At 39.7% G+C, this 13690-nt stretch overlaps 1 protein-coding gene across 3 annotated transcripts; it reads left to right on the top strand.

Annotated features, from left to right (window-relative positions):
- Nucleotides 1-921: 921 nt before the first annotated feature.
- Nucleotides 922-9989, top strand: LOC124285977 (A-kinase anchor protein 7-like). Of its 3 annotated transcripts, XM_046722287.1 has the most exons (7): nt 922-2835; nt 3322-3443; nt 4228-4364; nt 5007-5164; nt 5679-5795; nt 9119-9265; nt 9645-9989. In XM_046722287.1, the coding sequence occupies exons 1-7, from the start codon at nt 1389-1391 to the stop codon at nt 9839-9841; spliced, it is 2325 nt and encodes a 774-aa protein (XP_046578243.1). In that variant the 5' UTR covers nt 922-1388; the 3' UTR covers nt 9842-9989. The 3 variants fall into 3 exon arrangements, with proteins under 3 accessions (XP_046578243.1, XP_046578252.1, XP_046578259.1); XM_046722296.1 differs by lacking the exons at nt 9119-9265; nt 9645-9989 and adding an exon at nt 7199-7561; XM_046722303.1 differs by lacking the exon at nt 3322-3443 and having other exon boundaries at nt 2754-2835.
- The last annotated feature ends 3701 nt before the right edge of the window (nt 9990-13690 follow it).

The following is a 13690-nucleotide window of genomic DNA, read 5'->3' as shown; positions in this document are numbered from 1 at the left end:
GGGCCTAAGTTATCATGAATTCTCGAATTTACGTGACCAATCCCATTATTAGACCTATTGACGGCAGCTTCTGTTTAGAAGCAGAGAGGCAGATGTTGTGTAGGTTGATATGGTACCTTGGTCCTGCCAATGGTACTAGATATACACAGTGGTATATTTCTGGAGTGACTTCAGCTTACTTAAAACCCAGTAGTTGCTGATTTAATCATTAACTGTCAATGCATTTCCTTCTCCATGTACATAATACATTCTAAATATATGACCCATTAAAATAGTGCCCCTGGATGGCCCTGTATATACTTGAGTCAGAACTCTGGATTTCAACACAGACAGAATGAGTAGAGTAGAGAGACAGAGTTGGTTCTCAACGCACACCTGTTTTGTCATCGCAGTAAATGTGATGGATTCTGGAGAGAGAGCGCGTTATATACCATTAAAAAAAGTAGGGGATATTCCTTAACACTAGCCAATTCCAATGCATATGAGAAAAAGTAACATATATATATCCATACAGATGAAACATTTCCAAAGGAATGGAATAAATGTCACATTTTCTCTTAATTTCTCTTCAACATCTGTTTCCTCTTTGGAACGTAACGTTAATGAAATGTACCGGTTGAATCTTTCATGTACACTTATTTGTAGCATTTGGTCACGAAAGATACATGGGCTAAAAAAATATCACATGACATTTTTATTTTCGCACAGGCTACTGACCTGTTATATATGTAGCCGTCACGGACTTGGACAAGCACATCCTACAACTGACGAATGTCGTAAAATTGAGTAAAATATTTTCTGTAAGATTTAAAGTCATTCATATATTTAATTATTGTATCACGATTTATGTGAAAATTATCATATATTATTTTGTTTTATTATAACGATTCCGTAAATGTCGTAAAAGTAAACATCCGCCAGTCGACGTCGAGCCGTAAGTGTGTATGTGGAACACTTACTTACCTTGAGCATCGTCTTAGCATGACCGTGTGAAAACGTTCCATAGATAATACTACTCATGGCGTGTGCTTGGACCTAACTGTGTCTAAATCACGTGTGCTTGTCTTCACTGCTCTACGAGAAGACTGTTTCCGTACACCAACATGCCAACTTTGCTTTTTAACTAGCTTCTTGTTCTAGTGTTAATAATCGACTTATTACAACAACGAAGGTGTTCGTGCGGTGACATTGTTTTTGCCTCAGTGTCATTACGTCTATGACAGTACACCCATGTAATTGATTAATCTGCATGCAGGCATGGCTTTCAGTGAGTCTGTACAAGACTTGCATCATGTACATAGACCGACTGTTTATATAGCCAGTGTTGGTGTAGCAGGGCGTGGAGTCATCCCATAGTCATAGCCAGTAGCCAGTCAATCGGAGGTTGCATGGTGCAAATAGAAACTTCTGGCAACACAGAGTATCTTCTGTTTACTGTGATGTACATACAGCGATACCAGAACATCTGCATGTTTACAAGAAAACCACTACTTGCCATTATATGTCATATCAGAAGAAGTAGAATTTTAAATGTAAATAGTAAGTTTTATAATAATATCTATTTTGGTTTCTATGGCAACAGGCTGTCACAAAAATATTGTTTTTCCTTCCCGATGGCCATGTCTAAACGAAAACTGCAGCCAGAAAGATATAATATTGAAAAGAAAAGAGTTTTGGAAACAGTGACTGTTGGAAGAAGTACTATCACAGGTGAGGGAATAGATCTATTAGGCAGGTGTATCTCTTCACGAACTGAAAGTGTACAACATAATTGTGGTTGTTTGGAACAGGCCCCACTTAAGCCAGCAGAGGACAGATTGAAGTTCTCACAACCTGACCTGGTATATCCTAAACCTGTGATCACTAGGGGTGTCTCACTTATGTCTCAAAACAACATGAATAAAGAAGAAGTAGACATTGAAACTGAAGGAAATCGAATCACATGTGTTCAAGAGGATACCCTGAATCATAGAGAAAGTTGTGATGATGGTGGTATAAGTGGAAGTGCACAGGATGTGGATGTTAATATTGAAAGTAATGAAAATCATATGCATGCTACACAGCTTGAACAGTGTGTCAAAAATGTGGAGGTCCTGTATTGCCAGCCTAGTGAAGTCGCACTATTTGACCGATCTGACCCTCAGTCTCAACAACCTGACCGGTCAGATACAACACTTTCTGACCCTAAGTCTCAACAACCTGACCGGTCAGATACAACACTTTCTGACCCTCAGTCTCAACAACCTGACCGGTCAGATACAACACTTTCTGACCCTCAGTCTCAACAACCTGACCGGTCAGATACAACACTTTCTGACCCTCAGTCTCAACAACCTGACCGGTCAGATACAACACTTTCTGACCCTCAGTCTCAACAACCTGACCGGTCAGATACAACACTTTCTGACCCTCAGTCTCAACAACCTGACCAGTCAGATACAACACTTTCTGACCCTCAGTCTCAACAACCTGACCAGTCAGATACAACACTTTCTGACCCTCAGTGTCGACAGTTTGCCCAGTCAGATACGACACAACTTCACTTTCAGTCTCAACAATCAGTCAGATCAGACACAACTGTACCCCCCACAAAGGCTGACATGGGAACAAGCAGGAAGACAAAACCAACAGTTTTACCAAAGCATGTTCTTGAAAGGGTTGAACAGTTTGTATCCAAGAAATGTGACAGTGACATATCCTGGATACATCACGTTGTGATGCTTCCTTCAGACACATCACGTCTGGATTCAGAGGCAGAGGATGCATGTTTATTTGGAAATTTATTTTCTGAACAAGAAGATGTCAAGACCAGAGATCAAGCCATGCATGAGAAAAGTAAGTGGAGATACACTTCATGAAATACATATGTACCTACATTTGGCCCCATGTGTTTTTATTACTTTTATAGTAAACAAATTAAACATTAATTGACTTGCTGATATATGTTCCTCTCAGTCTTTGCAACAAACATTTGAGGGAGTATGAAAAGATGATTGAGTCGGCTGAAACAAATGTCAAACCACTGACTGCCAATATTACCAAAACTAAATTGACTAAACATGCTAAACATAATGTAAATTTGTTAGTGTAAATCTTAGGATGTTTTATCCCCCCACCTATCCCGATTGTTTTCAGTTTATCATAAAAGTTTCTCACTCCTTATTAGATGATGAGCTGGTACCATTGATCTCGCCTCCATTCATGATAGGAATAAAAATGCCTCTGTGAACTAACACTTGTCACTATGTGTCAGTAGGAGATTCAAACCCAAGGACGAATATCATGTTTAGAGACAGTTTCAGACACGAAGCTCTTTTGTAGAATCCTCTGTAGTTGGAAGTCATGAAGAATCTGGAGAAGTAGCAAAGGGGAAGGGAGACCGCCAGATACCACGGAAACCCTCTCCCAACTACTTTGTTGCTGTGCAGATAACAAACCCACAGGTGCTGTAATGTGTCTCCATCTTAGCTTGTGCAGGTTGGGAGCTGGTGCTAGTCTACTATCATAGATCACTCCTATATTTGTTATTGCGCTCCTGGACCGCCTCCGTGGTGTAGTGGTTAGAGCGTCCGCCCAGAGAGCGGAAGGTCGCGGGTTCGATTCTCGAACACGTCATATCAAAAGACGTTAAAATATGGTACTTGTTGGTCCCTGCCTGGCGCTCGGCATTAATGGGTACAACAAGGACTGGTCGTCTTGGAGTCAGTATAATGTGTCTGAGTGGGGTATTAATGCTTAACTGCGGCATGGTATCTCAGTGGGCTAGCACTATAAAACCAGCTTAAGTCTGGGCTAGTACAAGCAGCCGCACATACACACACATGCACGTCGTCATATGAGCGAAATATTCTCAAGCACGACGTAAAACCCAATTTTACCTCACCTCACCTATCGTGCTCCTGTGAGCAGTCTTACTGTTGTATATGAGGTGTACAGAGTGTACCTGCATCACTTCAGACTTCTTTCACACATTACGAAACATGATAAAACTGGAATATTGTTCACAGCAACCAACTTATTTATTTATTCATTCGCTCAAATTTTTTGTCTGTGGTGACACCAGTGTGCAGTATGTGGAGATTCAAAATCATTTTAGCAATGCACTACGCAGAAAGCTGTGTTTTGTGGTTGAAAATATAAATCCACATTTTCAGACTGCCCACCCTTGCTGCTTATGTGTTCTCCATTCTGAGGTGTTACCAAGATTACCCTGTTTACTGTCTACAGATCCACTCGGGACTGTCACATGTCCAACAGGAAGTGATGTCTGTCAACCACAAGATGAAGGAGGTGATGATTAAATTGCCAACTTTACATATTACTCTCATGGTCATGAGCTTGCAGACAGAGGAGGACATTGCAAGGTAAGTGCTATGTTTTGCAGCTGAGATTAACCCAGTGTGTATTTGAGATGGAACAGGTCCGTACTTCCCTTGCTTTTCCAAAGACTAGAAAGAGCTGACTCGAGGAGTGAGTACTTAAAGTGTTTATTCAGGGGTGGAACAGTGCAAGCTACCGACACACTCATGACACTACACAAGACACACTTCATGACACTACTCAAGACACACTTCATAACACTACTCAAGACACACTTCATGACACTACACAAGACACACTTCATGACACTACTCAAGACACACTTCATAACACTACTCAAGACACACTTCATGACACTACTCAAGACACACCTCATAACACTACTCAAGACACACTTCATGACACTACTCAAGACACACCTCATGGCACTACTCAAGACACACTTCATGACACTACTCAAGACACACTTCATGACACTACTCAAGACACACTTCATGACACTACTCAAGACACTTCATGACACTACTCATGACACTACTCAAGACACACGTCATGACACTACTCAAGACACACTTCATGACACTACTTCATACACTTCATGACACTACTCAAGACACACTTCATGACACTACTTGACATATTACTTGACACAAGACATGATACACTATTTGACACACTACTTACAGAGCGAGGGCAGCACTGACTGAGAGTGGCTGTGAGCTGAGGGAGAGGTTCAAGACCCTGCCAGTCCTGGAGGTGGCAGGACTGGGAACGTTCCGGAATCAGGTTGTGTTTGCCACGGTCTCACCTGGTGATGCTCTTGATGACCTCACCCACATACACCGTAAGTTGAGATTATCTTTCACTTATTTCTGTATCTTGCTCAGTGTCTAACTTTAGTCTTTCAAAAAGATCACAAACTGCTTTCCTTCAGAATGGTTTTGCAAAGAAATTATGTAGACATTAATCATTCTTTCCTGATATTGTTAGCGAATTAGCAGATATGACAGTCAACCATGTCATCTGGAAATGAGACAATATATAACTCTAAATGTTCCTGGATCACAAGATCAGGCAGTACCGGGCATGTTGAGGTCATAGACTGTGCTTACTATATTCAAATAAGATGTCCCTAACATTTAGATATTCGTCAAATTATTTAACACAATCAGTGAGTAACAAAATTAGCTAATTAAGTCACAGTTAAAAGTTGGTTTTCCCAACTTGTCCTCCAACTTTGCCATCATTGTTACCAGACTTATTTTCTTTGGGGTGCCTCTATAAGGAGTGCAATGTGGCAGTGTTCTAGAAAGGGCCTTGATGTAGTTATATACATGCAAGTCTGTGTTGCTGCACAGAATGTGTAATAGACAAGATGGCTGACCATGAAGTAGTCTCCACAGAGACCAAAGGCCTGACTCCTCACATCACCATCATGAAGATGAGCAAGGTCAAGGCTGCTTTCAGAAGGTCAGGTAAGTTGTGTAATTGTCTGCAAGCCAGAGAAACACAAGATGTGCATGTGTCGGGCATTTCCAGCTTATTAGTTCATAACATAATTGAAAAATTATCTTCTTCTGGACACTGAGACATGACGGGTTGTCTAAACAAATGTTTTCTGTTTCTGGGGCATGACACCCAAACCGTCGAATATGTCTGGATGAAATTTGCTATAAAGATTAGCCAAGTGGTGAACTGGTGCCATTTCAGGATCTGGTATATACATTTCAGGATCTGGTATATACATTTCAGGATCTGGTATATACATTTCAGGATCTGGTATATTAATTTCAGGATCTGTTATATACATTTCAGGATCTGGTATATACATTTCAGGATCTGGTATATTAATTTCAGGATCTGTTATATACATTTCAGGATCTGGTATACTAATTTCAGGATCTGGTATATTAATTTCATGATCTGGTATATACATTTCATGATGTGGTATATACATTTCAGGATCTGTTATATACATTTCAGGATCTGGTATATATACATTTCAGGATCTGGTATATACATTTCAGGATCTGGTATATTATTTCATCTGGTATATACATTTCAGGATCTGGTATATTAATTTCATGATCTGGTATATACATTTCATGATCTGGTATATACATTTCAGGATCTGGTATATTAATTTCAGGATCTGGTATATTAATTTCAGGATCTGGTATATACATTTCAGGATCTGGTATATACATTTCAGGATCTGGTACATACATTTCAGGATCTGGTACATTACATTTCAGGATCTGGTACATTAATTTCAGGATCTGGTACATTAATTTCAGGATCTGGTATATACATGTCATGATCTGGTATATACATTTCAGGATCTGGTATATTAATTTCATGATCTGGTATATTAATTTCATAATCTGGTATATTAATTTCAGGATCTGGTATATACATGTCATGATGTGGTATATTAATTTCAGGATCTGGTATATACATGTCAGGATCTGGTATATACATTTCATGATCTGGTATATTAATTTCAGGATCTGGTATATTAATTTCAGGATCTGGTATATACATTTCATGATCTGGTATATTAATTTCATGATCTGGTATATTAATTTCAGGATCTGGTATATACATGTCAGGATCTGGTATATACATGTCATGATGTGGTATATACATGTCAGGATGTGGTATATACATGTCAGGATGTTGTATATACAATTCAGGATCTGGTATATACATGTCAGGATCTGGTATATACATTTCAGGATCTGATCTGGTATATACATTTCAGGATCTGGTATATACATTTCAGGATCTGGTATATTAATTTCATGATCTGGTATAAACATGTATTACTTCTTTTTTATTTGTTTCAATTTTCTTTCTTTTCTTTTTTGACAACAAGTTGGACTTTACTGAATACAAAGGAAATACACTAAAATGAAGGATATCTATCCTTTGGCAATGAACCAAAAGTTGGGTAAAAGTAGCTGAACTTCATTCCCAAAAAGCAATATTTCTTAATGTGCCATATCCTGAAGACACTTGTTTAGAAAGAATGCTCTAGTCATTTTCTGTAACCACATGAACCTATGTTCTAGATGTTTTATACAAACGTGTGATGAACATGATGGATGAATATTGAAACAGTTATCTTAGATCTGTACAGGTCTTGGTGTGTTTATTGCTGAAGACTCTTTGTGCCCTATCAGGCTGAAGTAGAATGGAAATATCTCTATAGCTGTTAGTAGTCATGTTGAAATTATGTTTTCAGTTGCCAAGAAAATTGACCCATCTTTATACAGCCAGTTTAGGAAATGACGTTTCAGGATCTGGTATATACATTTCATGATGTGGTATATACATTTCATGATCTGGTATATACATTTCAGGATCTGGTATATTAATTTCAGGATCTGTTATATACATTTCAGGATCTGGTATATACATGTCAGGATCTGGTATATTAATTTCATGATCTGGTATATTAATTTCATGATCTGGTATATACATTTCATGATGTGGTATATACATTTCATGATCTGGTATATTAATTTCATGATCTGGTATATACATTTCATGATATGGTATATACATTTCAGGATCTGTTATATACATTTCAGGATCTGGTATATACATTTCAGGATCTGGTATATTAATTTCAGGATCTGGTATATTAATTTCAGGATCTGGTATATACATTTCAGGATCTGGTACATACATTTCAGGATCTGGTACATACATTTCAGGATCTGGTACATTAATTTCAGGATCTGGTATATTAATTTCAGGATCTGGTATATACATGTCATGATCTGGTATATACATTTCAGGATCTGGTATATTAATTTCAGGATCTGGTATATTAATTTCAGGATCTGGTATATACATGTCAGGATCTGGTATATACATTTCAGGATCTGGTATATTAATTTCAGGATCTGGTATATTAATTTCAGGATCTGGTATATACATGTCAGGATCTGGTATATTAATTTCAGGATCTGGTATATTAATTTCAGGATCTGGTATATACATGTCAGGATCTGGTATATTAATTTCAGGATCTGGTATATTAATTTCAGGATCTGGTATATACATGTCAGGATCTGGTATATACATGTCAGGATCTGGTATATACATGTCATGATGTGGTATATACATGTCAGGATGTGGTATATACATGTCAGGATGTGGTATATACATGTCATGATGTGGTGTATACATGTCAGGATGTGGTATATACATGTCAGGATGTTGTATATACAATTCAGGATCTGGTATATACATGTCAGGATCTGGTATATACATTTCAGGATCTGATCTGGTATATACATTTCAGGATCTGGTATATACATTTCAGGATCTGGTATATTAATTTCATGATCTGGTATAAACATGTATTACTTCTTTTTTATTTGTTTCAATTTTCTTTCTTTTCTTTTTTGACAACAAGTTGGACTTTACTGAATACAAAGGAAATACACTAAAATGAAGGATATCTATCCTTTGGCAATGAACCAAAAGTTGGGTAAAAGTAGCTGAACTTCATTCCCAAAAAGCAATATTTCTTAATGTGCCATATCCTGAAGACACTTGTTTAGAAAGAATGCTCTAGTCATTTTCTGTAACCACATGAACCTATGTTCTAGATGTTTTATACAAACGTGTGATGAACATGATGGATGAATATTGAAACAGTTATCTTAGATCTGTACAGGTCTTGGTGTGTTTATTGCTGAAGACTCTTTGTGCCCTATCAGGCTGAAGTAGAATGGAAATATCTCTATAGCTGTTAGTAGTCATGTTGAAATTATGTTTTCAGTTGCCAAGAAAATTGACCCATCTTTATACAGCCAGTTTAAGGAAATGACGTTTGGCACAGAGACCGTACAGAGGCTGCAGCTATGTGCAATGTTGAAGCCCAAAGACACATCTGGCTATTACCATGTAGCTCATGAGGTGTACCTAGGTACATACGGACTTACACTCAACCACATGTAGTCATTTGGTGACACTTCTAGTTCTGTTTAGTTTTAGGATTTTTTCTGATAGACTTAAAACCCAGGGCCTCGGTGGTTGAAAGTGCTGAAGTTCACTAATCGGAGTTGAGTCCCTTGGTTTAGCTACATCTGCTGAACTCGTAAAATAACGAGTCCAAAGAACATAAACTGTAAATCACCATGACTCTAATTTTTCAAAGTCTCTGTAAAAATCTATAACTGGGTTGTATCCCTATTTAACACAGTTTGTCACTGTGCCAGATTAATGAAATTATCTGATAAAACTGACATACCGGTATGTGTCAAGTTTTGTTTTGCATGTTGTATGGTCTTCCTATACGTTTTCAGGACAAGGGGAAGTAACTGTTTCTGAGCTCAGTCGCTGTCTGGTCCAGTCATCCATTGTATCAGCCTTAGAGAAAGTTAAGCTGGATAGTGTCATGTCTCAAATGCAAGTAAATTCACAGGACAGTAAAGGAAAACCAGAACATAAGCCACAGAAAAAGAAACAAAAGAGTAAGAAGTCCAAAGAAGTGAAAAAGTAAAGCAGGCATGGTTGTACTGTATTAACACCAGGTAAAACTCATCTGTCGAGTAGAGCCAAGAACTGTTTGCATAATAACCATTCACTGTAAAAACTTGTGGACATGCTTAATGTTCATACTCAGGGGTAACTAACCCTGACACTGCCACGTTGACTACCTGTGTGGAAGTGATATGCCTGGGACACTGCCACGTTGACTCCGTGTGTGGGTGTGATATACCTGGAACACTGCCACATGGACTACCTGTGTGGGTGTGACATACCTGGATCACTGCCACGTTGACTCCCTGTGTGGGTGTGACATACCTGGAACACTGCCACGTTGACTCCCTGCGTGGGTGTGATATACCTGGAACACTGCCACGTTGACTCCCTGCGTGGAAGTGACATACCTGGAACACTGCCACATGGACTGCCTTGTGTGGGTGTGACATACCTGGATCAATGCCATGTTGACTCCCTGTGTGGGTGTGACATACCTGGAACACTGCCACGTTGACTCCCTGCGTGGGTGTGATATACCTGGAACACTGCCACGTTGACTCCCTGCGTGGAAGTGACATACCTGGAACACTGCCATGTGGACTGCCTGTGTGGAAGTGACATACCTGGAACACTGCCATGTGGACTGCCTGTGTGGGTGTGATATACCTGGAACACTGCCATGTGGACTCCCTGTGTGGGTGTGATATACCTGGAACCCTGCCATGTGGACTCCCTGTGTGGAAGTGATATACCTGGAACACTGCCATGTGGACTGCCTGTGTGGAAGTGACATACCTGGAACACTGCCACATGGACTGCCTGCGTGGGTGTGATATACCTGGAAAACTGCCACGTTGACTCCCTGTGTGGGTGTGACATACCTGGAACACTGCCACATGGACTGCCTGTGTGGGTGTGATATACCTGGAACACTGCCATGTTGACACTGGACCTGCCTGACTCCCCTGTGGGGAAGTGATATACCTGGAACACTGCCATGTGGACTGCTTGTGTGGGTGTGACATACCTGGAACACTGCCACGTTGACTCCCTGTGTGGGTGTGATATACCTGGAACACTGCCACGTTGACTCCTGTGTGGGTGTGATATACCTGGAACACTGCCACACGTTGGACTCCCCTGTGTGGGTGTGATATACCTGGAACACTGCCATGCTTGACTCCCCTGTGTGGGTGTGATATACCTGGAACACGTGCCATGTGGGTGACTACCTGGAACACTGCCACGTTGTGTGGGTGTGATATACCTGGAACACTGCCACGTTGACTCCCCCTCTGGAACACTGCCACTGTGTGGAAGTGACATACCTGGAACACTGCCATGTGGACTGCCCTGTGGGTGTGATATACCTGGAACACTGCCACGTGGACTGCCCGCGCCCGCGTGTGTGATATACCTGGGACACTGCCACATGGACTGCCTGCGCGGGTGTGATATACCTGGGACACTGCCACATGGACACATATACCTGGACTCCCCACATGGACTGCCTGCGGGGTGTGATATACCTGGAACACTGCCATGTTGACTCCCTGTGTGGGTGTGATATACCTGGAACACTGCCACGTTGACTCCCTGTGTGGAAGTGATATACCTGGAACACTGCCATGTGGACTGCTTGTGTGGGTGTGATATACCTGGAACACTGCCACGTTGACTCCCTGTGTGGAAGTGATATACCTGGAACATTGCCATGTGGACTGCTTGTGTGGGTGTGACATACCTGGAACACTGCCATGTGGACTGCTTGTGTGGGTGTGACATACCTGGAACACTGCCACGTTGACTCCCTGTGTGGAAGTGATATACCTGGAACACTGCCATGTGGACTGCTTGTGTGGGTGTGACATACCTGGAACACTGCCACATGGACTGCCTGCGTGGGTGTGATATACCTGGAACACTGCCACGTTGACTCCCTGTTTGGAAGTGATATACCTGGAACACTGCCATGTGGACTGCTTGTGTGGGTGTGACATACCTGGAACACTACCTCGTTGACTCCCTGTGTGGATGTGATATACCTGGAACATTGCCATGTGGACTGCCTTTGTGGGTCTGACATACCTGGAACACTGCCACATGGACTGCCTGTGTGGAAGTGATATATAGTATGACCAGAAATTATTGAGAATTTTAGGAATATGTTTAATTGTTTAATATGTTTAAGTGCTTGGTTTCATTCAAGAGAGACAACTCCGTTAATCCTTTTTCCTTAGTTTGTGAAGAATTATCCCCCTTTGTTTACTTGCTAGCAGACGACATTTTCAGTGATCCTCAGAATGGATGATTTAGAGAAGAGGAAGTTGATTTTAGAGTATTATAACAAGGACATCAGATCAGCTAAAGTGATTTCAAGTAGAACAGGCATCAATTTGTCCACTGTTTATCGTGTTTTGAAAAATATTACAAATGGATATTGCATTGAGCACCAGGGAGGCGCAGGTAGGCCTAGAAAATTGACTGTCGGTGACAGGAGGCGGCTCTTCTTTCATTTCAGCAATATTTGTATTTTAAGTTGATACAGTTATCATTAGAAGACAGGAATTATTTAAATGCTACAGTAGGTGACTTGGAGATGTACCATTCAGGAATATATTGTTTACGCAAATCTCATTAAGATGGACAGACAAATAAAAATTGAAATAGGTACTTTACACAATGGGCTAGTTCTAATATATGTTAATGGACATACATCTTCCTTCATTAACCTATAGGAATCATATTGTGAGCTTTCATCTCACACTGAGTGCCTATCTTGAATAAATATATTGATAGCAAAAAGATTCACATTGCCAGATGAGTGGTTTAGCCACATGAAACCATAACCATGAGAAAATATGTTTCTTACATGAGATGCCCATGTTCCTTTAGCCAAATCATTCAGATGAACAAGCATATTCATCTTTGGGGTAGTCTATTTTCATGCATATACAGTGCAACCAGAAATTATTGAGAATTTAAAGATTGTAATTTTGAAACAAAATTTCACTCATTACTCACGTATTAAATGTGAATATTAGCAGAACATAACTCCAGATTCAAAGACAGGTGAACAGTTAGTATTTTGTCAAGTCACCGTGGGCTTTTCTAAACCCCTTTGTTTGTTTTTAGAAACAAGAATACCAAACCGCCTCCTGAAAATTAAAAAAAAAAAAATTACAATCTCTAATTCTCAATACTTTCTGGTTGTCCTGTATATGCATTAACTGTAACAACTTAAAACTATAACAATACATTTACAATGCAATGTGTAAGCGTGATACTCTGTTAAAATCATCAGTGTATTCAAGCTATATATGATTGTATAAGGCCTGAAATACAAACATCTTTTGAATTCAACATCCATCAAAATTGTAAAATTATACAATAATTGCATTATAGAAATTGACAAGAAAATTGCAATATTACCTCCCTTGTCCAGATGTAAATACAATTGTCAACTACCCATGTTTTATTTTGTTGTTGTTCATACTTTACGTGGCTGTTTTTTTCTTGGGGTTGGACAAGCATGTTCCATTTTGGGGTCATTCTTTCTTGTGAGAAGTTCTGGTAGAACTACATGCAAGAAGTAAAAGTCCAGTTTGACTTTCAAAGTATCCCATATTGTCTTATTCTTAAATATTTCGTTCTACATGAAGACCTTTAGATGACCACACCACAAAGTCACAAAATTCAAGATTACATACATGTAACTGTCTTTGAATTTGATAGTAATGATTGTGAGAAAGCTTAAGTGCATTGCTACAGAGTGAGTTTGACATAGTGTGGGGATTCAGGAAGAACTGTTGGTCTGCTAACTTGCATGGATGTTCATCTTTATATTTATAGAGACATTTCACCC

This window comes from Haliotis rubra, unplaced genomic scaffold, assembly GCF_003918875.1.
Source record: "Haliotis rubra isolate DU_JTF1 unplaced genomic scaffold, ASM391887v1 Scf110, whole genome shotgun sequence".
In the NCBI taxonomy this organism is placed as follows: Eukaryota; Metazoa; Mollusca; class Gastropoda; order Lepetellida; family Haliotidae; genus Haliotis; species Haliotis rubra.
Note: the sequence above shows the minus strand (reverse complement) of the source record. Positions and strands in the feature narration are given on the sequence as shown.